Source organism: Acanthochromis polyacanthus, chromosome 5, assembly GCF_021347895.1.
Source record: "Acanthochromis polyacanthus isolate Apoly-LR-REF ecotype Palm Island chromosome 5, KAUST_Apoly_ChrSc, whole genome shotgun sequence".
Taxonomy (NCBI): Eukaryota; Metazoa; Chordata; class Actinopteri; family Pomacentridae; genus Acanthochromis; species Acanthochromis polyacanthus.
Genome location: NC_067117.1, coordinates 19,169,683 through 19,193,595, shown reverse-complemented (window position 1 = coordinate 19,193,595; position 23,913 = coordinate 19,169,683). Strand labels below are relative to the sequence as shown.

Below are 23,913 nucleotides of genomic sequence, written 5' to 3'. Positions count from 1 at the left end.
TTGTTTTTCAAACCGAAAATCACCATCGTCTAATCATTCAGATGATATAATTATTCAACTGCCTCTGCTTGTGTGTTTTATGTGTTTAGTGACAGCGTGAGAACAGAAAGGAGATGACTTTTGTCCTCAGGCAAAGTGATTTTGACTAATTTGTAGATAATCATAAGTACATGATTAGATATAATAAGACAAATGACACATAATTGTCCTGTGTTTTCGCAATACTGTCAGTTGTATTATGTACAGATGGGTGACAAATGACAGGAAAAACTAACATAAAGTGTTTTAGGAGGTGTTGGGCCAACATGTGCCAAACCAGCTCCAAACTATTACGGCATGGATTCTACAAGTTTTCAAACTCGACCAGATCTATAAATCAGTCAGACTGCTATTCCTCTCTTTACGGTTTAATTATTTTGTGCTTGGCACTTATCACTTATCTAAACCTTGTTTATTAGGGGTCATATAATTTGATATAATCTGTGTCTATGGCATTGTTGGCACATTTCCTTCACCATTGTGTCTTTCATAATATCCTCTCAATACCATCCTGAGCTTGTAAAATGTCACCAAATATGCATGTAGGCAGCTTTTTCTTCTGTCTTTTTTTGAGACCAGTCTTCTTGAACATTTGCACAAGAATGCATGGACAGCAGAAAGAAGCAGATGAATCTAATTTTTTAGCATGATTGCAAACTCAGGCTTCAGCTGTACATTTTATTCATTTATACTCTCCTGTAGGATTGTGGTTGCATTCAAAGGCAACAAGTTACCTGTTTCATGTCAAGTGCTGCTGACACACAGAAATCGTTAGAATAATAAGATCAGTGATCCTCTTCAATGCCAAACAGATCATAGACTAACCTATTTCTCTGGGGGATATAATGACTCGTGCTATTCCAATCTTTGTGCCCCTGTTGTGCTGTCAAGATAAACATTACAGATGTAATCACATTCAGGTACATGCTCATTGCTTCCTTTTTTTCTTAATCAGAGGGCTCTTAATTGTCCAGATTGACATTTACTGATAGTTACATCACTGCACAGCTGGAAGTATTGTGTCTCCTTAGAGAAATGATCACTGAACAAACAGATATGCCACCTGTATGAATGATAAAAGGTTTGATTTATAACAGGAGGGATTTCTTCAAGGTGAAAAGCTGCATCACCTCTAATTGTTTTAGCAGTGCTGTAACTGATCCGGTAGAAACATGAATGGTTACAGCCTCAGGATTTGGCATGCACCTGGCATCGTTATGGTGGTTTAACTGTAATTCATGTGGGACCGGTGTCAACTCTTAAATGCAGCATCCCTGCCAGCTTTATGAGCCCCAGGTGAAGTTCAACAAAAGAATTTTGTTGTTAGTCTGCCAATACAGAATTTAACTGCAGGATGCACTTTTAAAAATACAGCTTTGTGTGTGTGCAGACAATAGTGCAGTGCAATGAATTCAGCATATTTTTTACCCAATAGTCTCAGAAATAACAGAGGTCAAAGCACAAACCTTGCAAGTAATTTTGGTGCAACGTGAAAGTATGTCGGCACAGTGTTCAGTCTAAATTGTGAACAGGGGGTACATTGGGGCTGTATGTGGCAGTAAAATTAAATAATTTGCAATCTCAGCAAACACACTCTTCCTTCTTTCTCTGAATGTGTCATGAGATTACAAATCCAGTTATACCTCACCTGACCACCAGGTGTTCTCTTCTGAGGAACTTTCTAACCAAGACGCCTCTCATTTTACTAATAGTCCACACTTTCCTTTAACTAACGCATGAAAAAAAATCGTCAGATCATTGAAGCATCCCTCACTACATTTCTACTGTCATGCTTGCTTTTCTATCACCCATCTTACATTGGCATTCTCCTTTGCTGCGATGAAAGAAAATTCTACGGGAGTCCAAAGCACTGGCTGATAAAGGAGTTCAAATGAGGTCAAAAGTTACAAAAGACACCAGAGGCACTATGACAAAGAGCAGATGAGAAAATAATTAAATAAAATCCATCCAATGCCCTTTCACCTGTGTCTGTGCTCACCTGCTCTGTATAGTACAAAAGGGATAGAAATGTGCTCTCTATCCTGATATTTGAAATGATTAAAGTAATAATTTATCGGATTAATTAATGATTCTTTGTGTATTTTTTTCAGTCTTTATCAAATCAATAAATCTTTAATAAACTATGACTTTTATATTCGCTAGAAATGCCAACGTGGACTCCACATGTATTTCTCTAGTTGACTGCAAACAGTAACAGTAAAAATGGCACAGCACTGCCACCAAGTGAAATCTCATCTTGCTGTTTCAGTAAAACGTTCCTAAGATGGAAGTAGTCAAGCATTCTTACCAATGACAGACAGAGGCAATCATTTTAGTTCCTGGATTCATTTTTATTCAGATTTATTTTATGTAATTTACTGCAACAGTCATCAGCCATGTTGCTAGAAAGGCTTTTACAAAATAAATCTGGTCTCAACATGAGTTTGAAGGCAATGAGAGGCAAAACTATGCAGGGAAAGACTGGACAGAACAGTAAAGAAAAGAGCAAACCAGTAACCAATCGGTTCAAAGTTTAACTGTAAACATGTAAAGTCACACAAATGTCTTGCATTCCTCTGATGACCAAAGTTGGTCAATGACTTGCTCTTAAAATGTAGGAGACTTTCTGCCCATGTGAGCTACAGGATCTTTCAGAGCAAACTACAGTGCACAACTCAGTACAGATTTTCAATTGCTTTCCTTGCTTGGTTTTAACACTCCAATTTAACTTTTGTTTTTTCTTTTTTTCCTATTTATTGGAAGTCAGTGCAGAAAGAAAAAAAAATTGCCTTCCGAAGTGACCGGGCCCTTGTGTGTTTAAGGCCACGATTTCCTTCAGAAACTCCTGTTAAATGTTCTTGAAAAGAATAGAATAAAGTTGCCAGTTGGGACATTTAGCTCTGTTGCTGAACATGTTTAACAGTACTGCATAGCACCATAAAAGAGATTTAGACCAAATTCAAGAGTTTCTGAAGGGAAAGAGGGACGGCTCTCCTTTTAAAAGACACTCCTCCTGCTTGACTGAACTGTCATCTTGCTGCCATAACCAGTCCCGCCAGACGTGTTGGAAGAAAAGCCGCTGGCACCAAATCCGTATCCTCCAGTCATACCCATACCGGAAGATACTGGAGCAGAAAACAAATATGGAGAGTTACCATTTATGTTGTCTGTCGGTTCATGTACCATGTATGATGACCATGTATCAAATCAGAAATTAAGTAGTACCTGAACTTCCGCTGCTGCTCTGCACGTGGATGGTTGCGTTGCTGCCTGTGGAGAGTCTAATAGTGGAATAATAGTGAGTTAATGCTCTCAGACTGAAGCTTATACTGTAGCTGTGAAACTATGAATATTTGAGTTTATCCCACCTGCTCTCCTCTCCTTCCAGCAGTTTCCTGTAGGTGGCGATCTCAATGTCCAGAGCCAGCTTGACGTTCATCAGCTCCTGGTACTCACGCACCTGGCGGGCCATGTCCTGCTTGGCTCTCTGCAGAGCCTCCTCCAGTTCCCGGATGCGGAGTTTGGCATCCTTCACTGCCATCTCGCCACGCTCCTCAGCCTCTGCAATCTGAGCCTCCAGGTTGGCCCTCTGTGGAAAATGAAGCCACAGATTATTTGATAAATGCACATCTTAATAACCAGAGAGGTGTCATTCATGAGACATTCTTGAAACATACCTGTCCCTTTACAGCCTCAATCTCATTCTGAAGACGGGCAATCATGCGGTTCAGCTCAGCGATCTCACTCTTGGTTGTGCGCAGGTCATCTCCATACTGTCCGGCAGAGGTCTGCATCTCCTCATACTGTTAAAAAATATTTAACATATATTAACAAGAGAATCCAGGTGGTTGGGAAAGGTGCTGCTGGTGTCTATAGTGCAACTGCTTTGCTTTTGCTCACCTTCGCTTTGTACCAGGTCTCTGCTTCTTGCTTGGTTCTGTTGGCGATGTCCTCATACTGGGCACGCACTTCAGCCACAATGGCATCCATGTCGAGGTTACGACTGTTATCCATCTCCACAATGACAGAGGTGTCCTTGATCTGGCCCTGCAGTTCACGAAGCTCCTACAGACAAGTAATTGATGTAAAACAGTTAAATCTTTTTTCTTGATGATCACCAGCTTCAACTTAAACAGAATTATGGAAGACATAAATTGTATTTGACATTGGATATAGTACATACAGCCTCATAGACAGCCCTGAGGAAGTTGATCTCATCCTGAAGAGCATCAACCTTGGCCTCCAGCTCCACCTTGTTCATGTAGGCAGCATCAACATCCTGGAAACAAAGTTATGTGGGGACAGTGTGTTATAACTTGCCAAATTATACTCAAGAGTAAAACATTTTTTAAGCCCTATAATGTTTTTTTCTCACCTTCTTCAGGAGCACAAATTCATTCTCAGCAGCTGCACGTTTGTTGATTTCATCCTCATACCTGATGGAAAACAAAACAACACATTAACACATTGCTATTGTATACATCTGCTCACTGTATTAGGTACATCAATATATGTTGTAACTATAAAGATTGTGTCTATAAACACTGACTTCCTCTTGAAGTCTTCAACCAGGCCCTGCATGTTCTTGAGCTCTCCCTCCAGCTTGACCTTCTCGTTGCCCAGCCCATCAAGCTGTCTGCGCAGGTTGGCAATGTAGGCCTCAAACATGCCATCGATGTTGGAGCGGGTGGTGGTCTGATCCTGCAGGAGGCTCCATTTGGTCTCCAGCATCTTGTTCTGCTGCTCCAGAAAACGAACCTGTGGAGACACAAAACAAAGGAAAATTGTTAAATGTCACTCTTAAAGCATGTCAAAAAGAGATTTAAAGAGTGTGGGGTTTTTTTTCACATTCCTCACCTCAGCTACATGACTGAGTATATTGCTTCATATCTCTCTGAAGTGCCACACCCTGAAGTGACACCAAGTCACAACAGTTGTTGCTTATGAAGGCATTTTTTGAGTGCCTACTGTTCGGGCTGTTGAACTACTAAAACATATAAAATGTAGAATACACATCTTTAAATGTTTCATCGAATAATACTCAATATTCTTCCCAGAAAGTTCATCAACATGTGTATGTGTCCTTAAGTAATTCAGCTATTGTGTCTCCTGTTTAACTATGACTCATCCTATGTGCTCTGTTGAGCTATGAAAGCCACACAGTCTCTCCAGCCATAAAAAAAACTAGGTGTGGCAGATAAACCGCAGAAGACAAAGCAGCTCAGTATTATGGGATGAGTACTTTGTTTTGTGTGTCTCTGTACCAGTTTATAGTATTAAGTCTCACTATACATAAAGAAACCCATCAATGCAGATTGTGTAATTGCTTCATCATAATCAAGTAAAATCCAATTTACAGCTCTGTACTTGGCATTCATGTTACCCGTAACAACCAGGTGATAAGTGCAATGTGCAAATGGCAGACTTTGAACTCTGTGGGCATAGTGCACACAGATCTCTGTTCTCCCCAGCAGTCTAGCGAGTGAGGAATGGGCAAGTCACTGCAATATAGTTGCCACCCATATTTAGATAGTGGGCAGAGAGGCCTCCACAGGCTCAGACAGGTCTATAAACCCACTGTTATTTAGATTGTGGATGGAGTTGCCAGCGTAAGATCAAATCTATCACGATCCCTGACAGACTTGAGATTTTTATAAGCTCTCCTAATCCCAGTGGCTGTAACTCATTGGTGAATACACCACAGAGATAAGATTTGCAACCCCCTTGCTTTGTTAGCTTTGTCAATAGAAAGAACAAGTTTGCATGTAGTGAGAAGTGCTCAGCAGTTTCTGTAAGCAGCTAGAAGCATATTGCTGTTTCTGGGCAATACGCTAAACTTGCTACTTTCTGTTAGTTTCTGGTTCTTTCTTTTCAACTTTGTCAACTTTTCAAATTAGACAATTATTTTGTGATATCTGCAAGAGGTAAATGTAGCTGCAATTGTATAAGACAGTGAGGCCTACAGTAAACTGGCCAAGACACAGGAAGTAACACAAAGCTCCCAGGAACCAACCTTGTCAATGAAGGAGGCAAAGCGGTTGTTCAGGGTCTTGATCTGTTCCTTCTCCTGGGTGCGGACAGCCTGGATGGTTGGGTCAATCTCCAGGTTCAGGGGGGCCAGCAGGCTGTTGTTGACCTGGACCGCTTGGATGGGTGGTGCGGCGAAATTCATTCCGGCCCTCATCGCAGTGATGCCACCGCTGTTACCAAAACCAGTACCGGAAGAGTAAGAACTGCCAGCACTGCCATAACCCCCGAAGCTACCACTAGAGCCATAGCTTTGGGTGACTGCTCTCACAGAGGCAGCCCTGAGGGGAAAGCCTCTGCTTGAAACTGAGTGTGATGTATAAGACTTCATTTTGTTGTTTGCAGTAGTAAGATTGCTAACTGGCTGAGCAGAAGAGATGTGAAGATGAGCAGTCTTCAAAAGGAGAGCCAAGTCCCTCTGAGTGTCTGACTACAGATCGGCCTGCTTTTATGGCTGTGCGGAGCCAGGGGGAGGATCCTCCTCAGCCACTCCAACCTGTCCTCTCATTTTTGCCGTCGAACCTCCCCTGTGCTTTGGCCCACACGCCTCTGGCTCTGAATGACAGGAGTGGCCAATCCTGTAAAACAGGTAGGGAAGGATTGCCAGGAGATAAGCCGTGACACACCCTGCAACAGGACAGGCTCAAGGGAAAGGGAGAGAAAATAAAAGAAGTGGAGAGAAAATACAGCCTTGTGTGAAAATACCCCTCTTTCAGTTCTTAAGTTTATTTGAATTCATTTTACATAGTTTCACACATCCATTGGGGTAAGAGATGAAGTACATATACATCAAAAGCGTAAATATGTACAATATTGCATATAAACTAAAACTAATAATCTATTATCAAGATACACAAATCAATTCCTGCGCGAAATACACACATCTCAGAAGCATAAGTTGTGCAACTTCTCATAGAAATAAGTGACACATCAATTATCTGCTTTGTTTAATCTGCACAAGCATTTACTAAGAATGCTTTAGAAAGTCTGACATAGGTACATGTATGCTGAAAAACAATTATGGAAAGTAAATTTTCTATAGTCAGTAAATTAAGTGTTTTTTTCAGTTTTATGTGGTTTTCCTTATTCTGAAGGAAATAAGCTATTACTTACTGTTATATTTAAAATGACGACAGCTGGTTACTTTTCAGACGAAAATTTAAACCTGTTCATGGATTACAAAGTTTTGTTCTGCTATTACCTATAAAGAAGTGAAAGTTGCCTATAACCTGAATACTGCTTAAGTTGGAGGACTTTTCCTATATACATTACACAAAAAATCTGAGTAGCTATTTAGCCTCCTGCCATCCTGCTTGTTTTTTGCCTTTCTGGTGAGAAGATGGTGTGAAAATAATAAAGTCAAAGCACTTTACATGATTTCTTGCAAGGCAGAGATGTTCGTGAGACTACAGGTGCTCATTCATCTCAACTATGCATATAATATTTTATCTTTAATGACAAATGATACGGTCACATTAAACACTGTGAACTCCAAATATGGTTAAAGAACCAAGAAAGACAATATGTTCTTCATAAACTTTTAAATACTTTTAGTTGCGATGTGATCAGTTCCACATCTAATTCTAACAATCCTCCCTAAACGCTCGCTATCTTAGCAGTGACCACTTACACACTACTGGTCTAGTTGTACATTTTGAGAATAACCTGCAAAAGCAGGAAACAATGTGGCAACTTGAAAAGCACTCGGAGAGCACATACCTCCGCCATGTCGTTTGTCTGTCTGTCCGTCTGTGTGTGTGTGTGTGTGTCTGTCTGTCTGTTTGTCTGTTAACAGCATAACTCAAAAAGTCATGGACGGATTTTCACCAAATTTTTACAGGATGTCCGGAAGAGCAAGAGTAAGAATCGATTAGATTTTGGAGGTGATCCGAATCACCGTCTGGATCCAGGAATTTTTTGAAGGTCAAAGGACAATTGAGAGATGGCCTGGCGGCCTGGCGGCCATCTCTCTCTCTCTTGAGTTATGCTGTTAACAGACAAACAGACACACACACACACACACAGACGGACAGACAGACAAACAAACTCCGGTGATTACATAACCTCCTGGCGGAGGTAACAAGATGCATCTGGTTGAAGAATTGTCATGGGAAGCATCGCTGCCAGACATTTCAATATGCACCTGTTAATACAGCCACATTTAAATCCTCCTGCTAAATGGTCATTCTTTTTTTAAATATTTTCTTTTTGCCTTTTTTGTGACAAGAAACAGGGCAAAGACATGCAGCAAAGGGCCACAGGCAGGAATCGAACCTGGGCTACTGCATCAGAGACCAGCTCTTGTACACGGGTTGCCCGCTTAACCTAATGAGCTATACGTGCACCCATGGTCATTGTTATTCTAACCCGAGCTTCTCTTTAGACCTTTTCCTGGGGTATCTGGACATCACATCACATCTTGTTTTGGCACTGACGAGATCTACTTTGCATTCAGAGCCCTGCAGCAACTGTGGACCAAGCACAAATGGTAAGCTTAGATTGTAACCTCAGAAATCAAGTTTAAATGGTTACTTGTCTTGTGTTAATAAGCAAATTTGTCTCTATTTGAATTATTTTTAACGAGATAGAAGGCACATGTCCACATGTAACCTTCTTTCACATTATTTATGCTTAGCAAGATTACTTGTAATGAATATTAAGATCTTATTTCAAGATTTTATTTGCTGCTGATTATTTCCCAACAGTTGCATAGTTTAATTTATTTGATTTAAGGTTTGCTTGTTTTTAGTGCGAGCACACTAATCCAGAATTTTTGGCTTTAAATTTGGTAGGGGATTTTTGTTGTTGGTGATCCCATAACTACCATTTGCAGCTGCAGTGGTCACCACTTTAATTTAAGCTCTGACTAATGATTGTTTTGATAACAGCAGTTCATTTTTTTTAAATCTTTTTTTTATTTTGCCTAATCTCTACAGATTTGGTTGTTTCTAGTAGGAGGAATTCATCTTCCACAATCATCTCTTCCTCTGCTGTTCTGTGAACTTTTCGCCTGGTCCAGTCTCGCTCCTGTCACTTTTTGGACCGTTAACGTGATGTGGCCCCGAGCCAGATGCAGCTCACTGCTCCGTCTGCACAGCACAGGCGACAAAATATAGGTAACCCCATAAACCTGCACTTACCCCAAACCTATAGGCATTTATGCATGATCTCTCCAAATAAAAGTGAATAATGAGCTGTTTTTGCAACAGACTTTTTTGTAGTTAAATACACATTCACCTCTGAACATTCGACTGTAACGGCTGCCCTGTTTTGCATATTGAATTGTTGAAAAGTAGATATCTTAAGCCATGTGCATTAATAGTATTAAACTCAACTTAAGAGAGTCAAGCAGGGATTCATTCAAACAAAGGAGAGTAAGGTATTATTAAAGGATATCAAAATGCCCTAGGCAGAGTCGTCTCATTAAAAACTTGTTACACTGGAGTGTAGAAAAAAACCCTCCAATGCTGCCAAATAGTTGCCCCACAAAATAATGCGCTTCAGGCTTCCAGTGTAAAGCATTATTTTATTCCTTGAGTTCGAAGGAAAATAATCTTGCGCTTCTATCAGAGAAATGCATTCCAGGTTTAGTTGTTGTTTTTCTTGATACACCACACCCATTTCTGCTCTACTCAAACACTAATGCGTTTGTTTCTCCCCTCTGCACCTTTGCTGTAGGTGAGGCCTGCATTCTTTTTCATTCTTCCCCAACTTTTCACATGCACATGCCTTTAATGTCTACCATGGTGTGGAACTTTACCCTGAAACTCAAATCTCTGCTGTCCAGCAGCTATCTGCAGAAAATTTATGTAGAGACTTTTTTTAACCAACTTTGAGAGCTCCACTAAGATCAATGTGAAACTCTGAATTGTATGACCAATGTGTGCATGCAGATATCTGCATCTCATACAGCCTTTTCTCACATTATACCATGTTCTCACAGGAACACTCAATGAGCATACTTGAACGCCACAATAAATCAGCCCACACAATGAGCATGGACAAGGAGGGTGAGGCAGTGGCACCTGGTTTGAGCAGTTCTTTTTTTATTGAGAAGTTTCATAAAGACAGAATTCAGAATAGTAAGTTTTCAGCCAAGCAGCAAAAGCGAGAATCCGAAGAAAATCTCACCACTGATGTAACAACAAGAAAAGCTAACAATCATGTGCTTTGTCTGTGCTTGCCTGTGGAAATGTCATCGGCTGTGGCTGTCATTATTTAGGAACTCAAGCCTGGTCAAGTCCAAGTAATATGGAGCAACTCAACATACGTCCTGCACCAAGTCGAGGTTCCTCTTACAAAGATGCGTAACGGGGATGTGCTTGTATTTGCAGAAGTTTACAAATCCTGAGCAATAAATTAAAATGTGACCGTGTGTGTCAGTTGGTGGGGCGAGGTGAGGGGTTGTAAGTTCATGCAGTGTGTAACAATGCTGTATCCATCTGTTAATATGTCTCATGGGAATGTGAATTGTCCTAAAGCAGCTGTCAGGAGTGCAAAAAGAAGAAAAAGAAACACAGAAATGAAATGGTAATGGCCCCATCATGATCTTAGTTGGTGGTCCAAAAACACACATAAGCGAAGAAAAACACAATTTTGCTGTAACAACTGTTTCTAAATTACTTTTGATACAATCACTGAACACAGCCTGTATTTTGTCTTTGTTCAAGTACTTTGGTTGGCTTAAATAGCAATAAATAATTTCACTCAACTTTTCTCAAGCACACACACTGAAAGAATGCTTTTAAAAGGTCAATGCTACAGCCTATGGCTCTGACATTCCCCATTCGTTACTTCTCCGCCCACTTCAACTGACTTCCTAATACCTATGTCTCTTTGAAGTAACGAATCAAATCAGAACATAGCTTCAGTAGTTACTTTTAATGTGAACTCATTCACGGCATCGTTAGTCGCCAACCTGACAGTTGGACCAAGTGTTAGAATGCAGGTTGTGGTTAAATGTAGGTGCCAAGACTAAACTGTTCCACAGAAATGGTAGCTTGTTTCATTAAGAGGTTTCACAGGAATGGACAACAATTTATAAAACCTCCTATGAGATGATTTAACTGATCTAAATCGCAGAGTCCAACGTGCTTTGTAGAGTTTTCTTTTGTACCTCTGCAGTATGTGTAAACTGGGTGTGGGCTCTTTGAGATGTTTGAGGTGTGGTTTGACTGGCTTTCTCTCGTTAAACTAAAAATCTGAATGAGAAGCCGTGTAGAAAGGCTGAAATTAAAAAAAACAAAAGAATGATTTATTAATGCAAAAAGGAAGTGTTTGTGGTGTGAGTATTAGCCATGTTCAGTCTGTGAATGGAGCAGTAATGTCTGGTTGCGTATTTTACGACTAGTACTGTTGGTGATTTAAGAGGGCACAGCTGACAGTGTTCCTGTCAGTGTTCCAGCACTGAAACAGGCTGTAGGTTCACAATCAGGCTTGAGGAGATCTGCTTTAAAAGTCAGGTCAGGTGAATACATAAAGGTGCAACAAGCACTTTGATGGTTATGTTCCAGTGTCCGGTTTATGGGTGTCCAATGCAAAAAAATATGAGGATGTTCTACTACATTTCGTCAGATTTTGCAGTATCTAAGCAAACTGGCTTTGATACCGCAAACCTCTGCTTTGTACTTAAGAAGCTATGATCGCACAAACAAATGGCAGCTCATTTCGCACTACAGTCTACAACACATATATGGACAAGATGGTCAGTGGTTAAGCTGTACTGCTGTGACAGTGCAGTATGTTCCAATGATTACATGCTGGATTCAATGATACATTCATGCAAAGACAGCTGTAGGGCTTAAGGTAAAGAGATTGTGAGTGCAACACATTTTTTTAACGTGGCATTAAGTGATTCCTATTAGTTTAGTCTTGCTACAGTTTTGTACATGCACACAAATCTTTCACTATCTAACATTTTCCATCCTTCCACACCTGTTCAGAGAACATATGGTAACAGCTAAATCCTCTTCTGTAGACTGCACATCATGCACATCAGTAAAAACCCAGTGGATTACAGGGTACTGGAAATGCAACGTTTATTCAGTCTCTTTTAAAATGTTGCTAATAAGCAGTAGGTTGTTTTTTTTTAAAATGCAATTGTTGGATTTTGTATCAGCACCAGAAAAATAATGCATAAATGGATAAATTAAAGCTGCTCTCCTGATCTGTTTCACAACTGCTTGCTAGCTACTTTTCTAAAAAGTGACATTCATGCTCCTCCTTGGTCTTTAAAAAATTGATTGAGCAAAGGTGAAGATTGAAGGTCTTTCCTTTTTGACAGTGTCTTCACACCCGAAGGCAACTGGACGAGAATTCACTTAAAGCAAGAATTCCTCCTGTCAAGTGTTAAACGGCTCCTTTCTCTGTTTTTTGGCTGTATTTACAGCTTTGCCTGTGGACATACAAACCTGTCAAACAACCTGGGCTAGTTTACTTTTGCTCTTGTTTGTTTAAATTGACTTGTTTAGTTAACATACAAAAAATAAAGCATCCTGTGTAGTTGTTATTGCAGCATGCTGGCAACACAATAGTGTCATCATTATCCAGCAGTGTCTATTACTAATAAAAATGAGGTTACTTGTGGTGTCACATATTCGAACTACAGTAGTGTATCTTCCCATTGTTGGTCCTGTTGCCATGTGTCTGGTGGACATTTTCTCAGGGTGGGGCACAGTCTTGTTACAATAAGTAGATTGTGAAAGTATGATAGTCATGAAGCTTTACAAACATTGTGAGTAAATGACTTTAACCTGTAAACCAGATGAAGGTTTTAACCAGGTTTGAAAAGCATAATTCTGGTGTTGCACATTGAGTTTGCAATGGCCTTCACCATCAAATCAAATCCCAATTGTGCATTTAATGCTCTTTTCCAGACGTTATAGGCATCAAAACATACTATACATGTACAGTATGCATGTATTTTGAGCTGCTATGTGCAGAAACTTTCACGGGCAACACATTGCTTGAATTTAAATAAACAATCAATACAGAGTGAACCAGAGCTGAGCCTTTAACTGGACAGATATATGTGACGTTAAACAAAATCACTATTTTTAATTGTTTGTTGAAAATTCTTTGTAGAGCTATGAGAGCAACATCATGGAAGATTTTTGTTTTTCGTAGGAACAGACATGGAAATGACACAGAGCTGTCGCGTTTCCAATTACTTTTAAACCTTTGCAGTTTGTGTTAAAATGGCACACAGCTCTTTTCAGTTGATGTAAACTTCCTCAAACTAATGTAGTTTTCACTATATAAAAATTGAAATTCAATATACAGAAGCACAGAGCTTTAAGATAAAAAAAAGTGTCCATATCTAAACACTTATAGACTAGATTATATGCATAGCATATAGAGTAGTATGATGACTAAGAATGTTCATTTTAAAGGTCTGACTAATCAGCCACCACCTGCCATTGTAAGAAACCTGTATGTATGAGAATATAAACTCTACACTATTAATGGAATGTGAATTGAACCAGCACATAGTGGCGGGTTAGACTGGCATCTGCAGTGCCTTGCCTGCACCCTTTACTTGAGAAAATGTGATAAAATAGTCCTAAATCCTTACATTTGTGCATGTTTTATATTCTCTACTCTTCATATGACAGAAAACGGTGAAGGTCTCTGTCACACACACTTGTCAGGTCAGTTTTACTCAGCAGTGACAGCGAGACCTGAAAGAGGATCAAGTTCCCTCGTTAGCCTCTAACACCTTTGTTGAGTATCACAACCTAGTGTATATTTAGGATACTCTTTTCTGTGGCATAGAATTGCACACAATGTCTATCATGTATCGCACTGCACTCATTTGCATTTCGACTGTAGTATCACAGAAGGCTACTGCATACTTGACAGCACAGTTCAGAAAAGGAGAAAGTCTTATCGAATCTAGATGTTTAATGCAAACTATTTAGTGACCATAAGTGGAATAACAAATATCAAAAGAGAAACTCCGAAACCTTTGGACGCATTAACACACCCCTCTGTGCTTGTTTTGGCCTCTGCACAAGGCTGTGGGTGTGTGCATCATGAGGGAGCGATGTCGCGCTGGATTTTAATCTGGGCCTCACAATTTCACCACCTGCACAACGTACACGCCCTTAAAAACACAGCAACCACAAGTCATGCATGGAAAAATCTGGAGGAAGCCAAGTGAAGAGAATGCAGTTAACCTGCAACGAATGTGTTAAGTTAGTTAACACAACAAAGAGTAGCTGATGAAACTCTTGGAGACCAACAAGCTCTGCTGCATTGCAGAGTTGCTACTACTAATTCCACACGGCTGCAGACAGTTGACAGCTTGTTGGCATGCTGAGGCATTTCCATACACATCCTCTCTGTTTGCGAAAACATCACCCAGAGATAGTACTTTACTACTTTACAGCTCTGGACTTTAACATCTTGCTTGCAGTCCCCCACACACCACGCCACACACAGCCTTACGTGAGTTGCGAACAGGCATGGGAACGCTGATACAAACTGCAGTCTGACTTGATGACTCACTCTTTGCCAGACAGGGCAGGTCATGAAGGGTGTCTGGGCATATTAAACCCTAGCAACCGAATCATTTGCTTGTGTGAGTGAGGATTTAAAAGCACCTTCTGTTGCATGATGTCATGTGCGATGCTTGTATTGTGCAGTGTTTTCCAGGTGTTTTAAACAGTTGTGCCAAATGGCATCACCAGTTCTGCCTGTGGTGACAAATAATGAGCTAATACACATACGTGTGTGTGTTTGTAAGACACTATCGGATGGATGGCCGTGACATTTTGGAGAGACATTAATGTTTCCAAAAGAAAAATCCTACTGATTGTGGTGTCCTCTTGTCTTTTATCCAGCCACACTACCAGGTCCAATTCTCTCTTTGTTTAAAGCATGCTAAACTAATGACATTCCCACTAGCCTCAGCTGCACTTCACATTTAGCGCAAATATCAAGTTTAGAACTCCAAGACATTCCTAAATGCAAAGCATCAGCACGTTAATATGCAAATATTATCATTTGGCTCACAGCACTGCTGCGGTGTAACTGCAGCCTCACAGACCTGCTGACATGACTGCAGATTCTTAGGCCTTGTTCACATCGAGCATGAAAAAAGCATGTTTCACATTCATTGAAGTGCTATCAGTCCACAGTGGGGGTGCAGCTGGCTCTGAACAAAACGCATGGTTTTCCAGCAAGAAAAAGTTCAGACTCAGCCTTTACTCCAGCGTCAAACATCAAACAGCTAAGAAAGTGCAAGCTTTCGTTGCATTGTTTTATGAGAACCAACTGTTTCTATTGTTTTGGATTGTTACCACAGTGATAATAGGATTATAAAATCCTATCTGTAAACTGAACTTCCCAGACCATATTTCATGGTCACTAGTGCGTAAAACAACACCTTCACACGATCACAGGCAGCCGTGCACTTTAAAACAGGCCTGCTTTGGACCGTAGCTCCTTCTAAACTCTGCATTCTGTTTTAATACGATTGATTTCCACCATTCTTAATTTCTCACACTGGAGTGGACACTACTGCAGTGGTGCCGGACAGTCCCAAGGATAACTTGTCTAAGCAGGTCCGTCTGTTCTGCCCGTAGTACACACATTCCTTTGAAACGACTCCACCCAGTCAGTCAGAGGTTCAGCACTATCACTTCCCACACTGTGACTCAGGGCAGTACACTGCAAAAGTTATGCCTTGAACCCAGCCTTGTCATCACTCATAACTTTCTATAGAGATTGTCAGAATTTACAGCGACATGCTCTTTGTGAGACGAGAGATTCAGTCAGATTGGGTGATAAAGGGTGTGACTATGCAGCTGCTACACAGTTAACGCTGTCACCGCTTAAAGGATCCAATAAGAAGTGAAACCTATTTGATGTTGCAACAAGGTTTCTCATTCATAAGCTCTCAAGAGTTTCAGCGATGACACAGTGATTAGTGGCTGGAGTCACAATGACATGTCTTAGAAAGAAATAAAAGTTCAGACGCCGTGTGAGTGTTGAATGCCCAACAAGGACTTGGATTTTCCTCATCAAAGCAGACAGTTTTATGACCAAGCAGGTGAACTGATGAACTATCTGAATATGTTATAATGAGAGTATACTAAAAATTTACTTAAAGGTTTCTTTTAATGAAACAGATTGCATTTATCTTTTCCCACAATTCATTCTGACTGATGTGTAGCCATGTCCTGTTATTGTTGCTGCAGTGCCTAGCAACCACTGTTCTGTCATTTCCCATGTGTGTGTGTGTGTGTGTGTGTGTGTGTGTCTTGCTATCATTGTGGGGACATACCATTGACTCCCATTCATATCTAACCCCTAACCCCTAACCCTTACCCTAACCCTAACCTTAACCAAACCCTAACCCTAACCAAAACAATGCCTAACCCTAAAGAAACGTTTTTGCACTTTTACTTTTTTCAGTAACAACAACATGGCCAAGAAAACACTGTTTAAACTTGTGGGGACCGAAATGAGGTCCCCACAAGTGACATAGTTTTCGGTTTTCCTACATTGTGGGGACATTTGGGCCCCACAATGTAGCAAAAACATGGGCACACACACACACACGCGCGCGCGCGTGTGTGTGAGAAATATGAAAAGACTGATGCAGATGCTACAATTAAAAAAAACGGGTGGAATAAAAAAGACAATGGAAGATTATAGCATCTAAAAGCAGACTACTTGACACATACCTGCATACTTGCGTGTTGGAGGAGGTGAAAGAAAAATGAGAACGTGTCATCAAACCACCACACCCTTCTGCCTTTTCTCCCCCAGAATGCCACATCTGATAGTAGAAAATTATTAACTTGCACTCATAAACACTCACATTTTCTGCCAACAGGATGTCAGAAATATGCATAATAGCAGCACGCACATACCACAGTGGTAGACTTTTGGCCTCGATTCACAAGTTGTCACGTAAATCAGATATATCAAGCTGGAAAACAGTTGGATCAAACTGGTAAGACAAAACAACGCTATTGTTTGAAGTTGGAAAGAAGAAATGCAAATACAGCTCTCTTGTTAAAGCGGATGTATGTTAAACTCTAATAGACCACTGAAACCTAACTTAAAGCTTAACCTAAAGTAAGAAATGAACCAATTGTTGGCATCAGCACTGAAAATTTTAATCTTTGAGTTTAACAAGATTTGTTAAAATAATTACTGACCTAGTTTAAGAAGAAGAAATTCCTGGATCAATCATTCATTGAGTCCTCACAATGGCACCAGATGAAAAGCCATTGGGTCATCCAAATCTACAGTTTAAACAATAACATTCCCAAACATATAATTTTATAGAATTGCAATTAAAATATACTGGATAACACATTTTTGATCGAGTATTTTTTGTTCTGTGGATACAAAGTAAGTGTAAAAATGATTTGAAACACAATTCTTTTAAACATAATATGACTTGTACCTTGGTATCAATCAAAAAGCTCATACATCAGTGGAAAGTCTTACAAGGAAAAACAAAAGTAATCTTTAATCTAACGAAACCTAGTTCAAAGGTTTGCACTCAAAAGTTCATGCAGGATCAAGAGAATTTAGTTTGACCCACCCGTGCATTCTTCAGAGTGAAAGTTACGTGTGACAGACAACAAGAGAGTACTTGTGCACACCCACAAGCATTTCTATCAGAGATGGATCTGAGTGATTGAGTCTGCAGTGAAGCCACACACCTCTAATATCTCACTCTGAGCTACTTACAGATAGATCACAAACATTAAGAGACTTGATCTGTCTGTGGTTATCAGTGACAATGAGTTACCCAGGGATGAAGACTGAGCTGCATTGCACAGTGAACACTTATTATTGTCAGCTTCTGTCTTCTTCTGCTAAGTATCTTGTTTTTCTTTGCGGCCAATTTGGAAAGATGCCCATGAAGAAGGGCAACCCAACAAAAGACAAAAACTGCATCTCCATGCAACTGGTGATGAAGAAATGTTTAATGATAATCAACCCTCCTGTTGTCCTCATTTACGGGCCCCAAAAAATTTTGTTGCTTGGTTTGAAAAAATTTCAAAAATTCAGCTAAAAAAATTCCCCAAATTTCTGAAAATTTGCCAAAACCTTCAGGAAGAAAATTCCAATAATTCCTTAAAAGTTGTTTTTTTTTTAAATGGCAAGAAAGTTCTTGTACATATTTTCAAAAGATGAGTAAAAATCTTCCAGAAAAATCCTAAAAATATCTAAAATGATTACATGTATATCAGTAAAACTTCTAATATTTTCTTTAAGAACATTCACATAAAAATCAACCAAAATACAGCGAATTTTGTGTGATTTGTGTTGGTTTTTATGTGAATGTTCTTAAGAAACATTTATAACATTTAATTTTTTCCACCAAAAAATGTTCAAAGATTTCTCAAAAATGTTGAAAATGTGGACATCAAAAGTTTCACTATGAAAATATATATTTTTCCCACATTTTCAAATTTTGAAACTGGTCAGTTTTGACCCGCAGGATGACACGAGGATTAAGGCAGACCATGAAGGATTAAGAAACTGTGCTGCTGTCATCTTTACAGTCTGGGAACGTATCCTGACCATTGATCATCGATTATCTAAGCAGATGTCTCCTTTAGGCAAGACATCTTAGTTCTGTCATATCATAGATCAGATACATGATTGCAACCAGACTAGTGCAGCGGACAGGTTGGTCCAGCTGTTGAGTGTCCCAGAGTTATGCAGTAATTTAACCAGCGTATTTTCCTTCCTACCTTTTACAGATGCGCCGCAGGGGCTGAACAACTTGTCAAACAGTGTCACTGGAAAAATGATGGATGAAAGCTTTGTTAAGCCAGCGACACTGCCAAGTGTCAGGGTTTTAAAGCATTTCACACTGGTCGGAAACCAAACATGAAATGCTGAGAATTTTTGAGAGGGGAGCAACAGGGAAGACGTGACTTTGACATTTTGACCTTTCAACCTTCAAATTTTTCAATCATTTTTACTGATCATTGTGCGCCATAGCTGTGATTGTCTGATCGAGGTAGCGAAAAAATCCTGGTGCTTTTAGATTCTTCCTCTCGCTCCTTTATGACAAAATGCAACTTGTTGAACTTAGCAATAACTTACTGGCCATCGGTGCACCTGTACAATCAGTGCAATTCAATGCAAAGTTCTGCCATGATTTCTGCTTTTTTAAAATCTACTTTTTGTTGACATTGTGAGAGAGGTGCTATTTCCACTTCATATTTGTTGCTGACATTGTGGGTGGTTTTCAGTGTTTTACTCATGTGCATTATTGTATACTCAGAAGTGTTTTTATGTTTAATTTCACACCCTCATGAACGTACAGTAGATAAGCAGGATAAAGATTCACGACCAAGCACATCATTCTAAAACCACAGACCCCACATGCAGTGTGCAGAAATGACTTTTGCATTTCAGCTTCACACAGTGTTTCTGTAAATTGATCTCTTGACTGTAAATTTGCAAAAGCATTATGTTTCTTTACATTCATGCAAAATATTGCAATATTTTTTTCTTTTGTTCTTGTCCATAAAACATTTCTTTGTAGTTGTATGGCAGTTTTTTGGCTGGCTTTTTAAAATGTTGAATTCTGAAATGCTAATTGTGCCTTTGATTAGATTTCTAATCAGCGCTGTGTGCTATTTTTGAGGTGTAACTGGACAGATTTCCAACATAGAAAAGCATTTTAAATTACACTAAAAATTCAATTTGTCAAATGTCTTAAATTATATTTCAAATGCAGTGTGATTGTTTGGCAGTGAAACCTACAAAGAGTCTGCCTTCTTGAGATAAAATGGCTTCTATCAGAGATGGATATCAGTGATTGAGTTTGCAGGAAGACCACACACCTTTAATATCTCAAAGATCTCAAACAGCAACAAACCCCAAGAGTGCTACAATCATGATCTGCTGGCAGTTATCAGTGTCCTTGAGTTACCCAGTGATGAGAACTGAGCTGCATCTCCAGTGACGACATATTATTGTCACTTTTTGTCATTTCTGCACATTTTCTTGATAGTGTTTTAAATTGAACTGCAATTTTTTCTGACACTGTTAAGCTTTTGTTTTTACTTGACTGAAAAAGAGCAGCACAAAAAAAGGCAAAATTGCATTTTCATGCAAATGGTAACAAATCTTCGACCTTTTTGTTGTTGAACAAATGATTTTCGGTACTGATTAAGGCAGACCACAAAGAATTATGAAGCTGTGGTGTTGTCATTTTCATACTCTGGAAGCATCTCCTGAATGTTGATTGTTGATCATCTAACCAGATGCCTCCTTTAGGCAGGGCAGCTTAGTTCTGTCAGATCGTAGTTGAGATACATGGTTGGAACCAGACTGGTGTAGCCGAGTGCCCCGGAGTTATGCAGTAACTTAATTAGCGTGTTCTCCCTTCTAACTGATGCACTGCAGAGACTGAACAACTTGTCAAGCAGCGTCACTGGAAAAATGATAGAGGGAAGCTTTGTTAAATCAGCGACACTGCTAAGTGTCAGAGTTTTAAATCAGAAACCAATCACGAAATGCTTAGAATGGCTGAGAGGGGAGCAACAGGGAAAGCGTGATTGTGGCATTTTGACCTTTTGACCTTCAATTATTTCAATTATGTCTCGGTGGATAGCACTGTCACTTTACAGCTTGAAGATCCCGGGTTCGAATCCCGGCCTGGGCCTGTTATCTTTCTGTATGGGTTTTCTCCAGGTTCTCCTGCTTCCTCCCACAGTCCAAAAACATGTTGAAGTTAACTGATGATTATAAATTGTCTTTGTGAGTGTCATTGTTTGTGTCTATATGTAGTCCTGTGATAGACTGGTGACCTGTCCAGGGTGTCCCCTGCCTTCACCCTAAGTCAGCTGGGATAGACTCCAGCCCCCCACGACCCCAGTGAGGACTTAGCAGTGTATAGATAATGGATGGATGGATTATAGTGGGTAATTGTGTTTTACTCATATGTGTTACTGTATATTGAAGGACGTTTCTGTTGTTTTTTTTCATGCCCTTATGTGTGTAAGTAGAGAGGATAAAGCTTCACTATCGTGCATGATTCTAAAATAACTGACTCCAAATGCAGTCAGCTTTTGAATTGCAACTATACATATTATGTTTATAGAAACATTTTTTTGCAGTCTTTTGGCTTACTTTAAAATAAGTTTAACTCTCTTTAAAATAAGTTTAACTCTCTCTATTTAATCTCTAACCTGTACTATTTGTTATTTTTTTAGGTGCAACTGTACACATTTTCAACATAGAAAAGCATGCACTTTATTTAAAACTACATTTCAAATGCAATGTGATTGTCCTGCAGCAAAAACCCACAGAGAGTCTGCCTTCTTCAGGTGTAACAGCTTCTATCAGAGATGAATATCAGAGATTGGGTTTGCAGGGAAGCCACACACCACTAATATCTCACTCTGTTAGAGTTACAGACAGATCTCAAACAGCAACAAACCCCAAGAGTCATTATCTGCTTTTAATCATCAGTAACTGTGCATGTACTTTTTTAAAATTACATTTCAAATGAAATATGATTGTCCTGCCACAAAACCTACAAAGAGCTTTCTTTAGGAAGAAATAGCTCTTGCAGTTTCCTGCTTTGATTTCAAACAAAAGAAAGAGGTCGCACCTCATTTTGGCATCCAGAAGTTAAATACCCTTCCTTTTTTGCTGATTTTGATCCACCCCAAGCCTGCAGAAGAATTTAGACCTGTTGCTCTGGCAGAGTTAGTTTTAAATGTTGTAAAAGCACCTGTCAATTGTACAATTATTATATGTCAAGTCTTGTACAGACAAATTCTGAATGAGACAAATTGATGTAGTGATTCACTTTACTGCCTCTGGTGCTGTTGGTGTGCACTTAAACTATTCATTATGACACTTTACATGAGTAAATCGTGAAACGCTGGAGGACCAACATAAAAGTCATCATGTTTCTCTATTGTAATTTGTTACAGGTTGGTTAATCACCACTTGAGGATTTCACATTTGTTGTTATTGTCCATAATGGGCAGATTAAGTTAAATCATCCGTTAGCAATGCCAAAGTTTATTGAGCCAAAAGTCTCTCTTTCATGAGCTCACGGTCTGACTCATTGCTACCTCAGATGCTCTGTATGCACCTCGTTTGTCTTTCTGCATACCTGCACAGAATGTACAGTACGTTGTTGGCCAGGTGCCTTATTAGACATGAAAGATAAGGTGCCATGCCAACTTGACATGTTGCAAGACAATTCACAAGTGACCTCAAAATAATGACACCGCAACTTTAATTACATTAAAGAAATGTATTGTTTAAAGTCCCAGACATGCGTGTTCGGATACAGTTGGGAGATAATTCTTTCAGTGCACTGTTACAACATTTACCCACAGGGAGTTGGATGAAAGAGAGAAAGAAAGGCACTCACTTTTATCTCATTCAGGTGTGAACATATTTACTCTGCATGGAGTTCCAGCATAAATGGATCGCCAGAGAAGTAGTATTTAAATTGCATAATATAAGGGTTGAACAAGTCTCTGTGAAAACACGACACACTGTTAACACTGGGCTATCAGTCAGTCACAGTCAGGCAGCCAGGTCTGTTTTATTTTTGCTCCTTTCACTGTTGTCAGAAGAGCCTCACCCCATACCTCGTACTAAGATCTTCGGAAAGTGTATTGTATTCTGTCACAATGTTCATTTGTTCGGATTTTTTTCAAGTCTGTGTTTGTGACTCTGACAAAGGTTTCATTCACAGGTGTAGATCTGGAAAAGGTGGTTCACCTTCAGGTGGACCAGTGTCAGCCTCAGTTTAAAACAGTGGCCTGCAGCATAGGCAGTGCTTCCTGTTTCTACAAGAACGGTGCATTCAGCAGGACGGCAGCAAGGTGGAGGCTGCGTGATTGTACTAGTGATGCAGTATGCATGCTGGGGGCAGATCACAGAGATGTCTCTGAATGCATGAATGCCATAGCAGGGCTGCACAGTGGATGGTGGTTAGCATTGTTGCCTTGCAGCTACAAGATCCCTGGTTCACATCCCAGCCTGGGCCTGGGATCTTTCTGTGTGGAATTTGCATGTTCTGCCTGTGCATGCATGGATTCTCTCTGGGTACTTTGGCTTCCTCTCACACTTGGAATAAATGCTGAGGTTATCCTAAATTGTCTGTAGGAGTGAATGTGAGTGTGCCTGTTGTCTCTATATGTAGCCCTGTGATAGACTGCTGACCTGTCCACGGTGTCCCCAGCCTTTGCCTTAAGTCAGCTGGGATAGAGTCCAGCACCCCTGCAACCCTAATGAAGATTAAGCGGTGTATAGATAATGGATGAATGGATGAATTCCGTACTATGGCAGTGAATTGTTGCATAAGCAATGAACCAAGACTCTGGATCCTGCAGCTGCTTTGTGTTTACTATAACAGCAGTAGCAGAAGCAGTCCCAGAGCTGATACCTACATAGGGCAAACATTTAATCATCTCTCAAAGGTTCAAGCCTAAATCACTAAAATAGTAGGATAAGACCAAAGAAAAGGTTCTTAGATAAGGGTTAGATTATAAGAGTTCAAACTAAACATGAAAGAAACTTTTTTCTTTTTTTGCCACAGAGCAAACAATGAACACAGAACAGATTGATAAATATGTGTGTGTTTAATCTGAGCACCATTAATTGTAATAAGATTCTGTGTACATTTATTGCAACCATAACCTTTGACCAGAAAAATATTAGAAATATCTGCAGGATTCAGCCGACAGTGTGGAGCGGAGCACAGTTTGAACTGATTTATGCAAGTTGAGTCAGAGTCAACTACACTGCAGGAAACTGAGCTACACTGGTAGGCAGCTGCAGTGGCGGCTGGTGGTAAAATTTGTTGGGTGGGCTAACAAATGCATAATA

At 39.9% G+C, this 23,913-nt stretch overlaps 1 protein-coding gene across 1 annotated transcript; it reads right to left on the bottom strand.

The window, feature by feature from the left end:
- Nucleotides 1-2,369: 2,369 nt before the first annotated feature.
- Nucleotides 2,370-6,494, bottom strand: LOC110957098 (keratin, type II cytoskeletal 8-like). Its single transcript, XM_022202944.2, has 9 exons — nt 6,053-6,494; nt 4,589-4,797; nt 4,415-4,475; nt 4,223-4,318; nt 3,940-4,104; nt 3,717-3,842; nt 3,408-3,628; nt 3,265-3,320; nt 2,370-3,164 (listed from the first exon to the last, which is right to left on the bottom strand). The coding sequence occupies exons 1-9, from the start codon at nt 6,395-6,397 to the stop codon at nt 3,037-3,039; spliced, it is 1,407 nt and encodes a 468-aa protein (XP_022058636.1). The 5' UTR covers nt 6,398-6,494; the 3' UTR covers nt 2,370-3,036.
- Between the last annotated feature and the right edge of the window lie 17,419 nt (nt 6,495-23,913).